The sequence below is a fragment of the Lichenostomus cassidix genome, chromosome 1Aa (genome assembly GCF_008360975.1).
Source record: "Lichenostomus cassidix isolate B80296 chromosome 1Aa, HeHo_3.0, whole genome shotgun sequence".
Classification (NCBI taxonomy): domain Eukaryota; kingdom Metazoa; phylum Chordata; class Aves; order Passeriformes; family Meliphagidae; genus Lichenostomus; species Lichenostomus cassidix.
The window spans coordinates 14,580,394-14,594,772 of NC_139480.1; the positions used below are offsets into that span (position 1 = coordinate 14,580,394).

Consider the following 14,379-nt stretch of genomic DNA (forward strand, 5'->3'; position numbering starts at 1 on the left):
CAAGTCCCAGTCTCAGAGCCTCAGGGCTTTTGACAATGTAGCCTTCAACCTCCTTATCTAAATTTTATAGCCATGATTATACATAACCATGGTTTGAACTTCTAAAACTAGATGTCCTTCAAACCAATTTTCTATAAAACACTTTATACTGAAGATTAATATGCAATTGTAAAATAATCAGTATTACTGAGGCAGAATACAAAATACTCAGAATGAAGCATGAAACTATGATTCATGTGGTAGCATTTTCTCTCCTATCCCACCTTAAATTTATGGGGCTAATAATCAAGAGCCACTGGGACATTGTGTGACTTTCCTCAGAACCTTAGTGTCTTCTTCAAAGACATATCAGTCAAAGTTACTTGGAAATACCCTATAAATTATTTCTGATGTAGATCACCCACTCTGGAGTCTTTGTGTCTAAAGATCCAAACACAAGGATTGTAGCTGTAGTGGCACAGCAGAGCAGAGAGGCTAATGGGATTTCAGATACAGAGATTTTGTGATAATGAACTGCAACAATACAGGAAGTGCAAGTAAGCAGGGATATTGCTTGTTCATGGAGAAGTATTTGCAATATTACAATAGTGCATGCACCTAATTAAGCCTACAAATTTTTTTTGAGAATCTACCTTCTTTTTTATTTTGAGAGAATTTTATAACATCCACAACTCCATCTCTAAAAATAAATACATTGTATAAACATCTGACCTGCCCAATTTTTGCTGAAATTCATGTTGCATTTTCATGGTGGTTATCCGAAGAGGATGGAAATTTTTTTGCACCAAATAGGCTTTTCCAGCGTCTCTTTAATATGGGATCAAAGACTAGGCAGCATCTGTGCAAGATTTTTGCTGTTAAGTAAAATTTGTCCCGGTGTAAAATAATATATAGGTGCATTCTTAATTCAGCAATGCATAAATTTTCTTTCTATTACTTACTGAATACACGGCACCTGTACAGATGTTTTGAATTACTGGACATAGAACTTGAAATTAATTGTCAGTGTTTACTCAATCCTCTCCCCCTCTCCAAGGACACGTGCCTGTCTGCAAGCAGGTATTCATGGCTATGGGCTAACCTCAGATCTGTGCAGGTCCAGCACTTCGGCTTTCCCCATTCCCAAATCTCTTGGTGTTTTCACCCCTAAATGTGTAGAAATGTGAAGAGATTTGAATTGTGATGTATATGATTTTACAGTGGTTTGTATCACTCTCAGGCATCTCTGATCGTTCCCTGTCACAAAAGACGCTGTGTCCTGACTCCAAGACCTACCTTGGAGACCATTACGACACACACTCTCTCTTTGGCTGGTCACAGACAGAACCAACTTTCAAGTAAGTTTTCTAAATATTTCTAATCATATTCCAGGTGATTAAATTGCATTTTAAAAGCCACTGATGTTACCTGGGAATTACAGATTTTGTTTAGTATCTAATAAGAAACTGACCTATGTTTCATTTTACTGTTTGCCATTTAGTAAGAAGTTTCAAGAAAAGAGAACTTTGGAAGAAGGAAGAGAATCTTTTCTAATTTTACATTTCTTAGCTAAATCAGGATGTATTTGTAGGGTTTAACTTTTCAGCTGCTGCTTTTGTATATCTAGAGCAAGATGCTTCTGTGCCCTGTTACAGCTTCTTGTGAGAAGCTGCAGCAGAGGCAACCTTGTGTGGTGTCAGGAAAATTCTTCTGTCCCTTCGCTATTGTGGCAGAGGAGTTTCTATCAATGTCAGTGGAGAATCCAAATTGAATCCCCTGTCTGCTTCTGGAGCTGCCTCTGGTTCCTGGCAGGCAATGTTTTGCAGACTGGCTTGGGGCTCACTCGGTTCAGGAGGGCAGAGCTGCATTGCAGCACAGTTGCTGTCAGCTACTGTAAAACTCATTTTGCAGCTGGGAAGCACTCAAAACCAGCTTATGCAGGCAGACTGTTGCTGTGGAAAAGTAGCTGTTGGATTAAATGAAATGGGCAAATCATACTTTTCCAGCAGGGATTGAGCTAAACCACAGGGAAATTTAATACCACAATGGCAGGGCCAAAGCAGCGGTCCATGTGTGGCCTGTTCCAGTATTTACCACTCAGAAGCAGGATTGTGATAGCATCCAGAGGACATGGTTAAGTGAGCCTAATTCTGGTGTTGATGCATTCATATTTTGTATGCCAAGCCTGGGGCAAGGGAAGAACTGGGAAAAACCAGAAGTGGTTTGCCAGCTCTTATGGCATAGTTCGGCTTTTGAGAGAAAGAACAGAAAGCCCTTGAAATCTGGAATTCTTACTATGGTTTTTGGGCACCTGTGCCCCAGTCTCTGAAGAGATCCTCCCAGCACTGGTCCCTTCACTGGAATTTGTTCTCTGCACACTGGAGTCCACATAACCATACACTGTCTAGGCAGCACTGTGAACAGAGCCTTCAGATTTCCTATCTTCTTGAGCTGTTTTTTTAGCTTTATTCAGGCTCTGTGCCACCAAAGCCAATTGTCTGAGACAAACCCTGTGAATTCAGCAGGAAAAGCTTTGTGTGCAGGCACATCTGCCCCAGCCCCCTCAGTGCCCACACTGTCCTGGCTGTGCTGCTCCAGACTAATACCACGGGATCAGTTACTGCTGCACAGCTCCTCAAGCCTTCCCCAAGGCTCTGAATCTTCCCCTTTACTGAAGCACTTGCTTCCAAGGCTTCTTACAAAAGAAACTTATTTTGCTTAGCCAAATGTGGAGAAGACCACCACAAGTGTATGCAGAGGTTGATTTTGCTGCAAAGCTGGGAAACTTTGGTGAAGTATTTTTCATGCATATTCATTTGGGTTTCTCGAATACATTTCTTTTCAAGGCTGGTTGTATATCCTTTCTGCAGTTGCTCTTCACAAAGAATATATTAAATTAAATTACTGACAGAAATATTTAGCACCCAGCATCAATTGCAGGATATTGGATGAAAATGAAGGACAACTTCATAATCATATAAAAATTCTAAAAATTATTCTAAGACAGACAGAGAATAGGAAATGTGTCATCTGGCCTATGTCAAACGGTTTGAATTTGAATACATAAACTAGCAGTAATCAGTTTGTGCATAGCTTAATGCCAAGAGTTATTTGCACATGATATTCTGTAAATAATTTAAATCAACAAATACATCTGATACATTAGGACCTGTTCTGCAGTGGTTCATGAAAGACTGAAATTATTCAATAAATTACTTGTTACAAATTGTTTATGCAGCTCTGGATCATAGTTGAGTCAATTTGATATTGCCCTCATTAACACCCATTTTTGCAAATGGAGCCAAAGACAGCCAGAGGAGAGCACTCCTGCTCAAGACATCCATGAAAGGCTCCAAAATAACATTTATACAAAGCGCACGGAGTCTTGTACAGTTACTGGCCCAAGAGTGAACCTGCAAACCAGAACCAGCAGGACCCTTATGGTTCAAGAATTGTGTCTCTTGCTGCATGTGACCCCTAAGATTAATACATCCAGTCTTCCAGGAAAGCTATTGAGGTTTTTTTTTTTGCTTCAGAAGTAAGTGCTGAAGCACTTTAAAGTCTCTGTGCCATTACAGACCCAAGAGCAAACACTGGGCCATTATGAATATGAGTGAAAGAACTCTTGATGAAATCTCATTAAGAAAGGGGAGAAGGAAGTAGATGGTGAACAACATGATTAATATTTCATGCTAGAATTTCCCAGAGAATCTACGTTGTGTTGCCCAAATCGTATTAAAGCATAGCTGAATTTGAGTTCCTGCAATATATAATACTGAAATTTATACTTATGTACAAAGAGGATCCGATGCTGAGGAATTTTATAATAGATTTGTCAATAAGGTGTATTTCTTGATTTTCTGGTGATGCAGCAAAATTATTTTCAAAAAGCAAGATAAATTCATTGTACCAGTAATTCTGTAATGAAACCTCATATACCAAAAAAGACAGGAAACCAGAGAAAATACTACGAGGATGGGATGACATTTTGAATGATTACACATTTTTTTTCTCTATTGATTTTATATATATTTATCTATATTTTTTTATAAGATGTTTAGATAAAATTTTGATATTTTTGTGTGGTTTTAGTTTTTTTGATTTTGTGTTTTGTTGGTTTTTTCCCTTTTAATTCCATCTTTTAATCTCTAAATAAATCCTGTGTTGGAAAAGATACCTATTATATTGGTTTTTAGGAACCTATTGGACACTTAATTAAATGTACTAATATAGAAAGGAAATTTTTATTCGATTTTTCAGTTTGAGACACTGCTGAGAAAAAATTAAACACAAATTATTATTTAGGAAGACGAAAAATACCTGAGACTTCATGAATTGTTTTGTGAATCAGATAGATTTTAGTTTGGGGAGTTTTTGCCACTGCATAAAACTTCCTTTTATTTGCAGTTTTGCAGCCACATTCTCACATGAATAGGGATCATGACAATAATTGTTTCATTAATAATACCCTTTCAGATTAGATTGTGCCTGAACACTCAGGTTGATGATACGATCTTTTGGTTACCATTCTTGTTTTTAATGATCTTGTTGCATTTCTTTGCAGTGCTGTCCAGCAGGCCACTGGAAAGAGGGCATTTGTCCTGAGTCGGTCCACCTTCGTTGGCAGCGGGAAGCACGGCGGGCACTGGCTGGGTGACAACTTCTCTCAGTGGAAGGACCTGCGCCGCTCCATCGTTGGAATCCTGGAATTCAACCTCTTTGGCATTCCCTATGTAAGTCTGGTGTCCTCTAGGCAGATGCTGGCTCATACACAATATCACTTCAAATTAATCCAATTTTTTTCTGAAAAAAGCCACTTGAGGTGTCCAGCAGTAACAGCCTCCACAGTGTCGGGAACTGCAGATTAAAAGGCTAAATGTCAGTCTTGGCTGCTGAAGGGAAACAAAAATAGCACTGCAAGGTTCAGATTGAGTTAATGCATGCCATCCAAAACTGATCTCTTTGTACTATGTATTCTATGATTAAGAACCCTTCATATATTTCTGGTTTTGCAAATTGGGATGGAGAATTTGTAGAATTATTGAAATAGGAGATAGTACAACTCAATCACAGAAAAAAATTGTATCATTATGGTGCATTCTTATAAAGTAATTAGAAACAGGTATTTCTTTCCAAAATTTTTTTTATTAGCAAATCTCTGAAGAATTTAATTTACAGGCCTCAGTCACAATCACAAACATTAACAATTTTATTTTTCCTTAGATTGGTGCTGATATCTGTGGGTTTAACTACAACACTACCTACGAGCTCTGCCTGCGCTGGATGCAGCTTGGCTCTTTCTATCCATTTTCCAGAAATCACAATGCAGAGGGCAACAGTGTAAGTAAACAAAGCTACATAAAGCTGTAGTCTGTGATTACAGTTATATGGACAGTGATTTTTTTGTATTACTCGCTCAGAAATTAAACTGCCATTCTTGGGTAAATCAGAGCAGTGGGCGAAAAGGAGTGCTGCACTGAGAGCAGGAATTACACAGTAAAATGTAGATTTTTCCCATGCATAGTGTAAAGGTAACATAGAAACACTGGTCTTCTCATGCTATTGGTAAAATATGTATGTTTCACCTTTTACCTACTGAAGCCCAGGTTTTATTTAAGAGCGAATGAGTGTCAACATATCTTCCTACTCCCTCAGTTGCTATAATTTTTGTTTCAATACATCTGTAATTGTAATAAGTATTGCAGGATGGGGAGAGATCATTATACACCATCCTTGCTCTTTAAAAGAAAGTTACAAACATGTGCGAATTCTAAAGAGAGGCACCAGTAGCATTGCATTATCAGCTAAGAGGCAACAAAGACTAGAAAAGGCTAATGAGCCCATGAGATGGATGAAAAAGTGCAGCTTCAGTCCAGACCCATGTTCTAGTTTCATCATAAAGTCCTTTAAAGACTTGTTGTAGACAGAAGTATCAGGTTTGTTTCTAGCTGTGAAGTTTGAAAGTCTTGCAGCCTTTGTAATTATGGTGTATTTATCTGCTACCATGATGAAATGGTTCTTCTAGTTCAAGAAATGTTTGGGTATTTTTTCTTCTGTAAACTGATATGTGCAATGCTGGAGCTCAGGTTATTTGCTAACCTTCAGTTTCTTTGAAGTTGCTACATCAAAATGCTGCAACATTTACACACCCAGGAAGATATTTGTCTCTGCATGAAAGTGTGATGGATGTTCAGCAACTGGGCAAATGCAGGAATAATAAACTATAGTGCTATCATTAAGAGGAATTAGCTTGTAGATCCCCGAGGTATTTCTTTGTAGGAGAACAAATGTCTGTGAGGTGTTAGCTGTTGCTGTTGCTAAATATTTTCTGTTTACCTCTCCATAAAAGATAGATAGATAGATTAGATAGATAGATAGATAGATAGATGATAGATAGATAGATGATTGATAGATAGATAGATAGACATATAGATAGATAGATATAGATATAGATATAGATGATATAGATATAAACAGATATAGACAGTTTCTTGGCCCTTTGATCATTTAAACTAAGTCTGACCTGGGTGAGTGGGTATCAATCTCATACGTAAAATTTAATAAACAAGAAGACTGCAATGGGTTTATACGGTGGGAGTTGCAACTCAGAGATGCATTTGGTTTTATTGGAATTACTTGAATCCATTTAAAACATTGTGTTCACAGAAAGATATGAACAGGCATTTTGGGTGACTCAGCATCATCAAGAATTTGGGCTGTTTTTTGTGAAAATAGGCAGTGTTTGTGCAGCGTCAGAACACTGGTATAAATATAGCGCAATTTTTGAAAAAATAGATGGATGCTCTGGAGCACAGAGCCAGCAGGGAGTACTCTTAGTGACTAATTCTCAAATAAATGTAATAATGGTGAAATTTTACTTAAATATTTAGTTTAATTAGCATTAAGTTAGCATTAAAATAAAATCCTATATATCCATTTTGCCTAACTCATTGGGGATTTGAAACAGTTTAATTAATATTTTTCTTCTCTGAAAAGCACTAGATGATATAAAAAACTTTGTTACTTCTGTTCCTTTTATGTTTCATTATCCTTGGAATTCATCATATAGTCTTTAGTTTTAATGAGAAAATTGAGTACTCTGGAAAGATTTGGTGAAGGAGGAAGGAAGGAAGGGAGCCATGTGAGTCGTTAGCTGGCTGTTTGGCTCTGGAGAGGTTGGACAGGAGGAATTGAAGGAGATGTAATTCTTTCCCACATCAGCACTGCCCCAGGCTGTGTGCTCTGCATCCCATCCCAGGGGAGAGTCAAGGTTGCCTTGGAGTGAGATCAAAACCAGCCAATGGATACAGACAGACTGCTCCAACCTGCCCTCTTGGTGCGGGACTCAGTGCGTGCCCTGGGCAGGACAGCATTGCTGGCAGCGAGGAGCTGAGGGGCACTGCTGATGTGTGTCACCTGGGGCATCCTAAAATGGGCCACACAGGAGGAGAAATACAGTTTCTTTGAATGGATGAAATGGTTTCTGTACCACACTCAGTGACTTTGGTCACTCCTGTTGGTAGCAGGGCTATGAGTTTACTCTTTTAAGTAGATTTGCCTTCATATTTGTGGCCAACATAATCATGCTTTTGACTTTGATTTGCAGATTATCAGTCTTCCCTTTTTCCTGTGTTTCACCTCCTTTGTCTGAGATGTCCTTGCATCTCCAGGATAAACTAATTTCTCAAGGCAGGGTATCTGTTCCTGAGCACACACATGGAGCCCCAGCTTCCATCCTGTCACAAGGTTAGGAGTGTTTGCAGAGGGCTCACATACATTGCAGTTGGGCCTGATCTTTTGGAATTTTTCAAGCTGAAAATTTTGTACAAATGTTAGTTTGGGAATAATGGATGTTGTCCTTAATATATCTTGCAGCTTGCCAATGAGTGATTTTCCTTACTTAAACACTCACTTCCATAACATCATGCCAGCCACAGCACTCCTTATGTTGCACACAGGTTCTCTGCTGAGTTTGTTTCAATGCTCAGTACAGATCTAAGCTTTTCCTTAACAGGAACAAGACCCAGCAGTGTTCGGAGACGCCTTTGCCAAGATCTCTCGTGCTACTCTTCGGATCAGATACTCACTGCTGCCATACTTGTACACCCTGTTCTACGAGTCTCATGTTAATGGAGGCACTGTGGTGCGGTCACTGATGCACGAGTAAGTTTGATTCTCTTTTTTATCATAATTTGATCACAAAAGTCATTTAGCTCTTACGTATATACTGGTTGATATCCTTATGAGAATAGTCACAGTATTATTATTGCATGCTCCTTCTTAAAAGAACAGTTGAACAATTAAATCAATCAAGTTACATGTACAAAGATAATTCCTAATATATTCAATAAATTTACATTAATATATAACTAATATTTGTTTCCAGTGGGGGGGAAAGAAAATATAAGAAAGAAAAATTCTGTAAAAGTTTAGTCTTAGGCAAATATATGGTTATTTTTTATTTCAAAAATAGGAATCACATACCTGTATTTTCTGTATTTGAATGAAATTAATGAAATCTGTATTCTGATCCAGAATGCCAAAAAGCCTTATACAGAAAGTCCAATCATCCATAGCGGGTTTTTTTTCCAATTTAGCACTTGCATCTACATACTATCTATGAAACCCACACCTGTGTCCACAAATTGCACAGAGAGAGCAGATATAGAGATGTTTGAGTGTAGAAGCAGGTGCAAAACTGAGATTAATAAATACAGACTGAAAAGCCCTTCAGAAAATTAAACTCAGATTTTTGGAACATCTAATTTTTTCTTTTCGGAAACAGCAGGAATCCAACTGAGGATTAGTTTCCCTGTCTTCATCTTTTAATTAGTTTTTGACCTGCCTTTGGTAAATTTTCTACTTCAGAATGCTTTACGTGAAGACTTGAGCAAAAGGAGTGCAAATAACACATATGAAAGCCTGAAGCTCTGCAACAATTTCATTTCATTGGTGCAGGCTATATCATGGACTGTTTAATGTTCTTTCTCCCTTTAGGTTAAAAACATTCAGGTTAAAGGGTAAGGCATTTTTTGCAAATTAAACTGAGGTTACACTAAAGTGCAGACCAATGAAGTATGGAACGGATATACACAGAACCTGTTTTGCTTACTCAGCATAATGGTTAACTGATAAATTTTAAATGCAGTATCCTTCCTCTTTCTGCTCTGCAATATTATTTTACGAGATAAAATTAGGCAGAAATTTATAGGTACTCATAATTTACAAGGGGCTATATGCTATTTCAAGTATTTATTTTGTCTCTTTTTGCTTAATGCGATTTGTGTTAATATTGGAAATGCCCAGGTTAATTTTGGCATTAATATTAGCTAATCTCTGCTAATACAGAATTACTTTAGTGTCATTAAAGCTGCCCTTTTGACCATTACCAGCATACCTGCACTCTACGTGGGCCACATCCACATTAGCAAATTTCCAAATTTGCTTTGATTTGAGTCATAGAGCTGTCTCAGACACACCAGCAGAGGCTTCTGTCAGATGAAACTGAGCTAAGAGGTTCATTACAGACACTGATGGGAGCTTAGTCAGCAGGACCAGAGTGGGATTACTCAGAAATAAAACCTCTAAAATGCATGTAAGTAGGGTAGGCATCAGGAGATCAACATAAACCAGTTTCAGTCCCCAGTGCCCCTAGTGGCATCCTAGTCCCATCACTTGCTAATGTTGCCATAGCAGGATCCTAAAATGGCTTAAAAGTGTTTCTTACTACTACTAGTTAGTTCTGGTTTCTATTATTCACTAGTATTATTTAATGTGTATTTCTTACTATTTCTAATTAATATTAGGCAGTTTGATAGTGGGTCTACTTAAGTAGAGAAAGGGACCCAGGTGCTAACAGGAGGAGAAATGTGGGGTTTTGAGAAAGAGAACTGAAACAGAATTTTCAGTGTATGCATGAGGGAAGTTTACATCAACCCTGCCTCTTACTTGCAAAAAACACAAAGGAGAGCTAGAAAACTCCTGCACCAGTTTTTCAGGTGAAGCTCTGACAAGTTCACAGCTCTCACCATGAAAACAACTGTACACAGACAGGGAGTGTCCAAGTAATAGCTATTTCATGCGGTCATTTCAGATATTTCGTTCAATTTTGAACATTTTAAGGACTCATTTCAAATAACAAACATGAACAACATCCCAGTAGATTCTTATAAGCATATTTGGTGCCTCTGAGGCTTTCACTCAGTGAAACTGAGGCGTCAGTATCTCAGCTGTCTAAAACGACCATGAGGTGGTAATCCATTAGTGGAAGGGAAAGTTCTGCTTAATGGCTAAATAGGGGGGAAATATGACAGAAAAGAGGCCAGCATCTAACCAGAGGAAGCAATAGATGGGATTAAGGACCTTTCATAGATCACAGACATGGTTTAATGGCTTATATTGTCAAAATAGGAAAGTTCTTTTGTTTGCTGAATTTGTTCTCATGGTTGCTATAATTGCAAGAGAAAATTGTGCTGAGTTAGAGGGTGAGACACTTGTTTCCATGTACAAATACAATTGATTCTTCTTTTGTCATAATTTCTTGATCAGCTTTTTGTCCTGAAATCTCCCATAACAAAATATATTGAATTAGTATTACGATTTTATCACAGTGAAATTGAAAATACAGAGAAACTATTGAGATGACAAGAAAAACATATGTTTTATATTTCAAAAACTTTAGGACAAGGCAATTCATTGAAAACCAAAACCTGCTTTAAATATTTACAACACATTATGTCAAAATGCAATAATGACCAGTATTAAGGTGTCCAAAAGAGCTACACTTCTGAACTGAAAAAGAAACTGAATAAATTGAGGTTTCTTTCAAGCAGAGCCCAAGGCATGCCTTCAAGAACATTTTTTCCTAAATTCCATGTACTCCCTTAAGTTTGCAACATTTTAGAAACCTGAGCACTCTATAGATGTCTTTTTATTGCCAAAGTATCTTTGCTCATTTGGGGGAATTTCTGTAAGTCTGGGTTGGGTGCAGTGTGTGCCTTTGCCCCGAGCAGGCAGAGGGTCAGAGCAGGGCACTGACACTGAGCCACTCTGCTGCAGCCAGCGTTCGACAGAGACCTGGCTTTAGACAGGGGCAGCTGCAAAGGAAGTGAAACAGACACAGTAAATGAATTTTTAAACAAGGAGTTTATATGTCCTTAGAGAATAATATGTAAATATGCAATAGCCAGTGTGAATTTGTCAAAAATGAATGAAAACCAGATCAGTTGCCATCTCCGACAAGGCAGCAGGGCTGTTAGAGGGGGAAGGGGGCAGAGGAGTAACAGAAGTCAGGAGGTACCAGGTACCTTGATTTTAGGAGGACTTGAGACATGCCCAAGTGACATTCTTATAAGAACTAGGATCCATTAATTATTTCCTCAGGAATAGACTTTAAAATTATTGAAAACCTGTTTAAATTCTCAAGGATTTTATGCTGGATGACTGGAAGTTCCTGAGCTGGGAAGGATCTCTCCTTTGCCAGGTACTATTCAATATTTTCATTAGCTAATGCACGGTGGAATAGAGATCTCTTCCCAAGAGAAGGCAGGTGATGCCAGGCAAACAGGACTGTGAGCATTCTGGAGAACATGATCAGAATCCAAAACAAACTCAATGCATTGAATAAAATGGACTGAATTCCATAGGTTTTTTTATCCATTCAGGAGAGGCAGCTAAAAAGCACAATATTGTTGCTTCGTGTTTGTTTTGCAAATGATTTCAAATGTAAATCTGTGGAAGGTGTGGGAAGCCAAATCCAAGGATTTTCACAGATGCTTTAGGTCCTTGAGCAGTGTTTTTTCTCTGTGTTCCCTCTCCTGGGCCTGGCCCCTATCCTGCTCATTGGCTCCCACAGTGAAGTCTCAGCCCACTGAACGGAAATTAAGTGAGTTGTCTTCCCATTGTTGCTGTTCTGAAAAGAAATCAGCTTCATCATTTTGTGAGAGTTCTAGTCTACTCAGGGATGGTAGGTGCTACTGAAATATCTGAATCTTTGTCCAGCTTTTGGCATTCCCTCAATCAGGGAAAATATTTGGCTGTGTTGAAAGATACCTTGAGGAAGCAGATTTCTTGTCACAGTGACTAATATCAAAATATTTGCAAATTCTATCGAAATGTGAATTAATGTTATGCATTTCACCTTTGAAATAGATTTACCTCTGATCAGGAGACTCATGGAATAGATACTGCCTTCCTTTGGGGACCTGCCTTTATGATTGCTCCTGTTCTTGAAGAGGCAAGTACAGTAATTAAAAATGCCATCATACTGGAATAAAAGAAACAATGGTGCTTAGGGCATTGGATGACATTCAGAGCATGTTTGCTCATACTCATCCCTTTCTACTCTCCACTGTCAAAGCTTGCAGAACACATTTCTGAGCAGCACAGACAGTACAGAGCTTCTCAGTACTTGAAGCGGGAGGATGAAAGTGAGGGCACAGCCTTTCCCTTCTACTCCAAGTGAGGAATGGATATAGAGGCTGGATGCTGCCCCTCACGTGCTCCTGTTATTGTGCTGGCAGCAGTCTCCAAGGACACACACAGAGCAGTATTTGTCGAGCTAGGAAGAAACACACAGATATGAAAGCAAACTGGTTTCCATATTACAGCTCACCCACAGTGTTTTGGAACTGTGGCATCTCAAGGGCTGTGGTAGGAGTTTCCCAGCATCACGGGCAGAGGCAGTCATTATGGAAACGATAATGAGAATGTTAGCTGCTAACAGGACAGGTTTTAAAAAGCAGCATTTTCCTCTGCTGTGCCGGGCACAGTGCTGGGGTCATGGCTCACTGCTTGGCTGGAGCAAGGGTGTGTTTCCCTCCTTGCCCACCGCTGACTGCTGGCAGCACAAGAAAGGTATGTCTGAGCAGGTCTAAGTATTTGCATGGGGTGTATCCTAGTGCTGTTTGCAATGAGCATGCTGCCAGAATATCTGATATATTTCTAGATGTTGCTGATGGTCAAACATATAAACAGGCCACTGTTAGTCACCTTTTTTTTAACCAACCTTTTTGTCTCTGTGAATTCAATATAGAATTCTTATTTCTGCATCTAAAACCATTTCTGACCCCACTGAGGCACTTCATTCATCAGTTCTTTATCTTCAGACTCCCACAGATTTCTAACAGCTGATGAGTAACAAAGAGATTTCGCAGGGTCTCAGACCAGCAAGATGATGAAGGATGTGAAAAACTTTCCCATGAAGAGGGAGTGACAAGCCAGGGGAGGCTTCCTGCAAAGAATTGAATGAAAGGGAACATTATAAGTATATATAAAATGATAGGGGGTCTAGATAAGGAGCTCCTGAATTTTTTTTTTTAAGGACTGCAGCACAAAAGGAAGGCTGCATGTCTGTGGCCTGATGAGGGAAGCAGAACTCTGAAGGCAGCACATAGCTGGGTCTTGCAGTGTGAGAGCTGGCAGCCAGGGCTGTGCCAGGTGGCAGGGCAGGGGCAGAGGTGAGCAGTAAGCCCTGTACTGTGGCAGTGCAGACCAGCAGTGACTGTGTCAATCCACTGCACGGCATCTGCTTGTGTAGAGAAAATGGGTCAGGGGTGACTTACCCTTCGCCCCTTGAGTCCTAGGATGAGAGCAGGTGAGACATTAAAAAAAAAATTAGAATGGGGAACTGCCTTACACACTGGTTTGCTATTTATGGAGTCACAAAGGTGAGGCTCATGGAATTATAGAATCAGAGAATAGTTTGGGTTGGTGGGGGACCTTAAAGATCATCTAGATCCAACCCCCCTGCCATGGGCAGGGACACCTCCCACCAGGCCAGGTTGCTCAAAGCTCTATCCAACCTGGCCCTGAAATCATCATGGCACAGATGATGGTTACATACTATTCTTCAGACCAGAATATCCAGGGTTGTCATAATATTGCAGAGAAAAGATGGAGAGTGGAGCATCTTGACTTTATAGGGTTTTTCATATATCTGAAGTCCCTAAAACATCAAATGGTCACTTGGCCTTTACTCTTCTCCTCCATCTTTAGTTTTCTCGCTCTGCAAACTCCCTGGGGTAGTCCTTGGGGCTAAACCATGATTCTACAAAGGGGCAGACATCTACATTGAGAATAAAGATTCATCTGTTTGTGAGAATAAGCAACTTGTGACAAAAATGGAAGTATGTTTTGATTCCAACTGTTCTGGAGTTATTAATACTAAGTGCCTTTAGCATGATTTCATCCCTGCAGTGATATGACACAACACATGCTGCAAAACAAAGTACAGTAATCATGCAATTAGCAAAACATTTCTTATTTATCTTATCTGCATTTATTACTTATCTGCAACTTTAAATTGTTTACAACAAGAGAAGGATCTGTGTATCCTCTGTGTGCCAGAGCTTATTCTCTGCCTGTTTCTGAGACAGGAATGGTGCAAGAGGCACTGAGCTG

General features: G+C 39.2%; 1 protein-coding gene across 1 annotated transcript in view; it reads left to right on the forward strand.

The window, feature by feature from the left end:
* The window catches only part of LOC146443218 (sucrase-isomaltase, intestinal-like), a 56,795-nt gene that overhangs the window by 31,404 nt on the left and 11,012 nt on the right, over positions 1-14,379 (forward strand). The window contains exons 13-17 of the mRNA XM_085041302.1: positions 1,220-1,337; positions 4,544-4,712; positions 5,203-5,319; positions 7,994-8,142; positions 12,130-12,218. Of these exons, the coding sequence (XP_084897428.1) occupies positions 1,220-1,337; positions 4,544-4,712; positions 5,203-5,319; positions 7,994-8,142; positions 12,130-12,218 (642 nt within the window). The remainder of the gene's footprint in view (positions 1-1,219; positions 1,338-4,543; positions 4,713-5,202; positions 5,320-7,993; positions 8,143-12,129; positions 12,219-14,379) is intronic.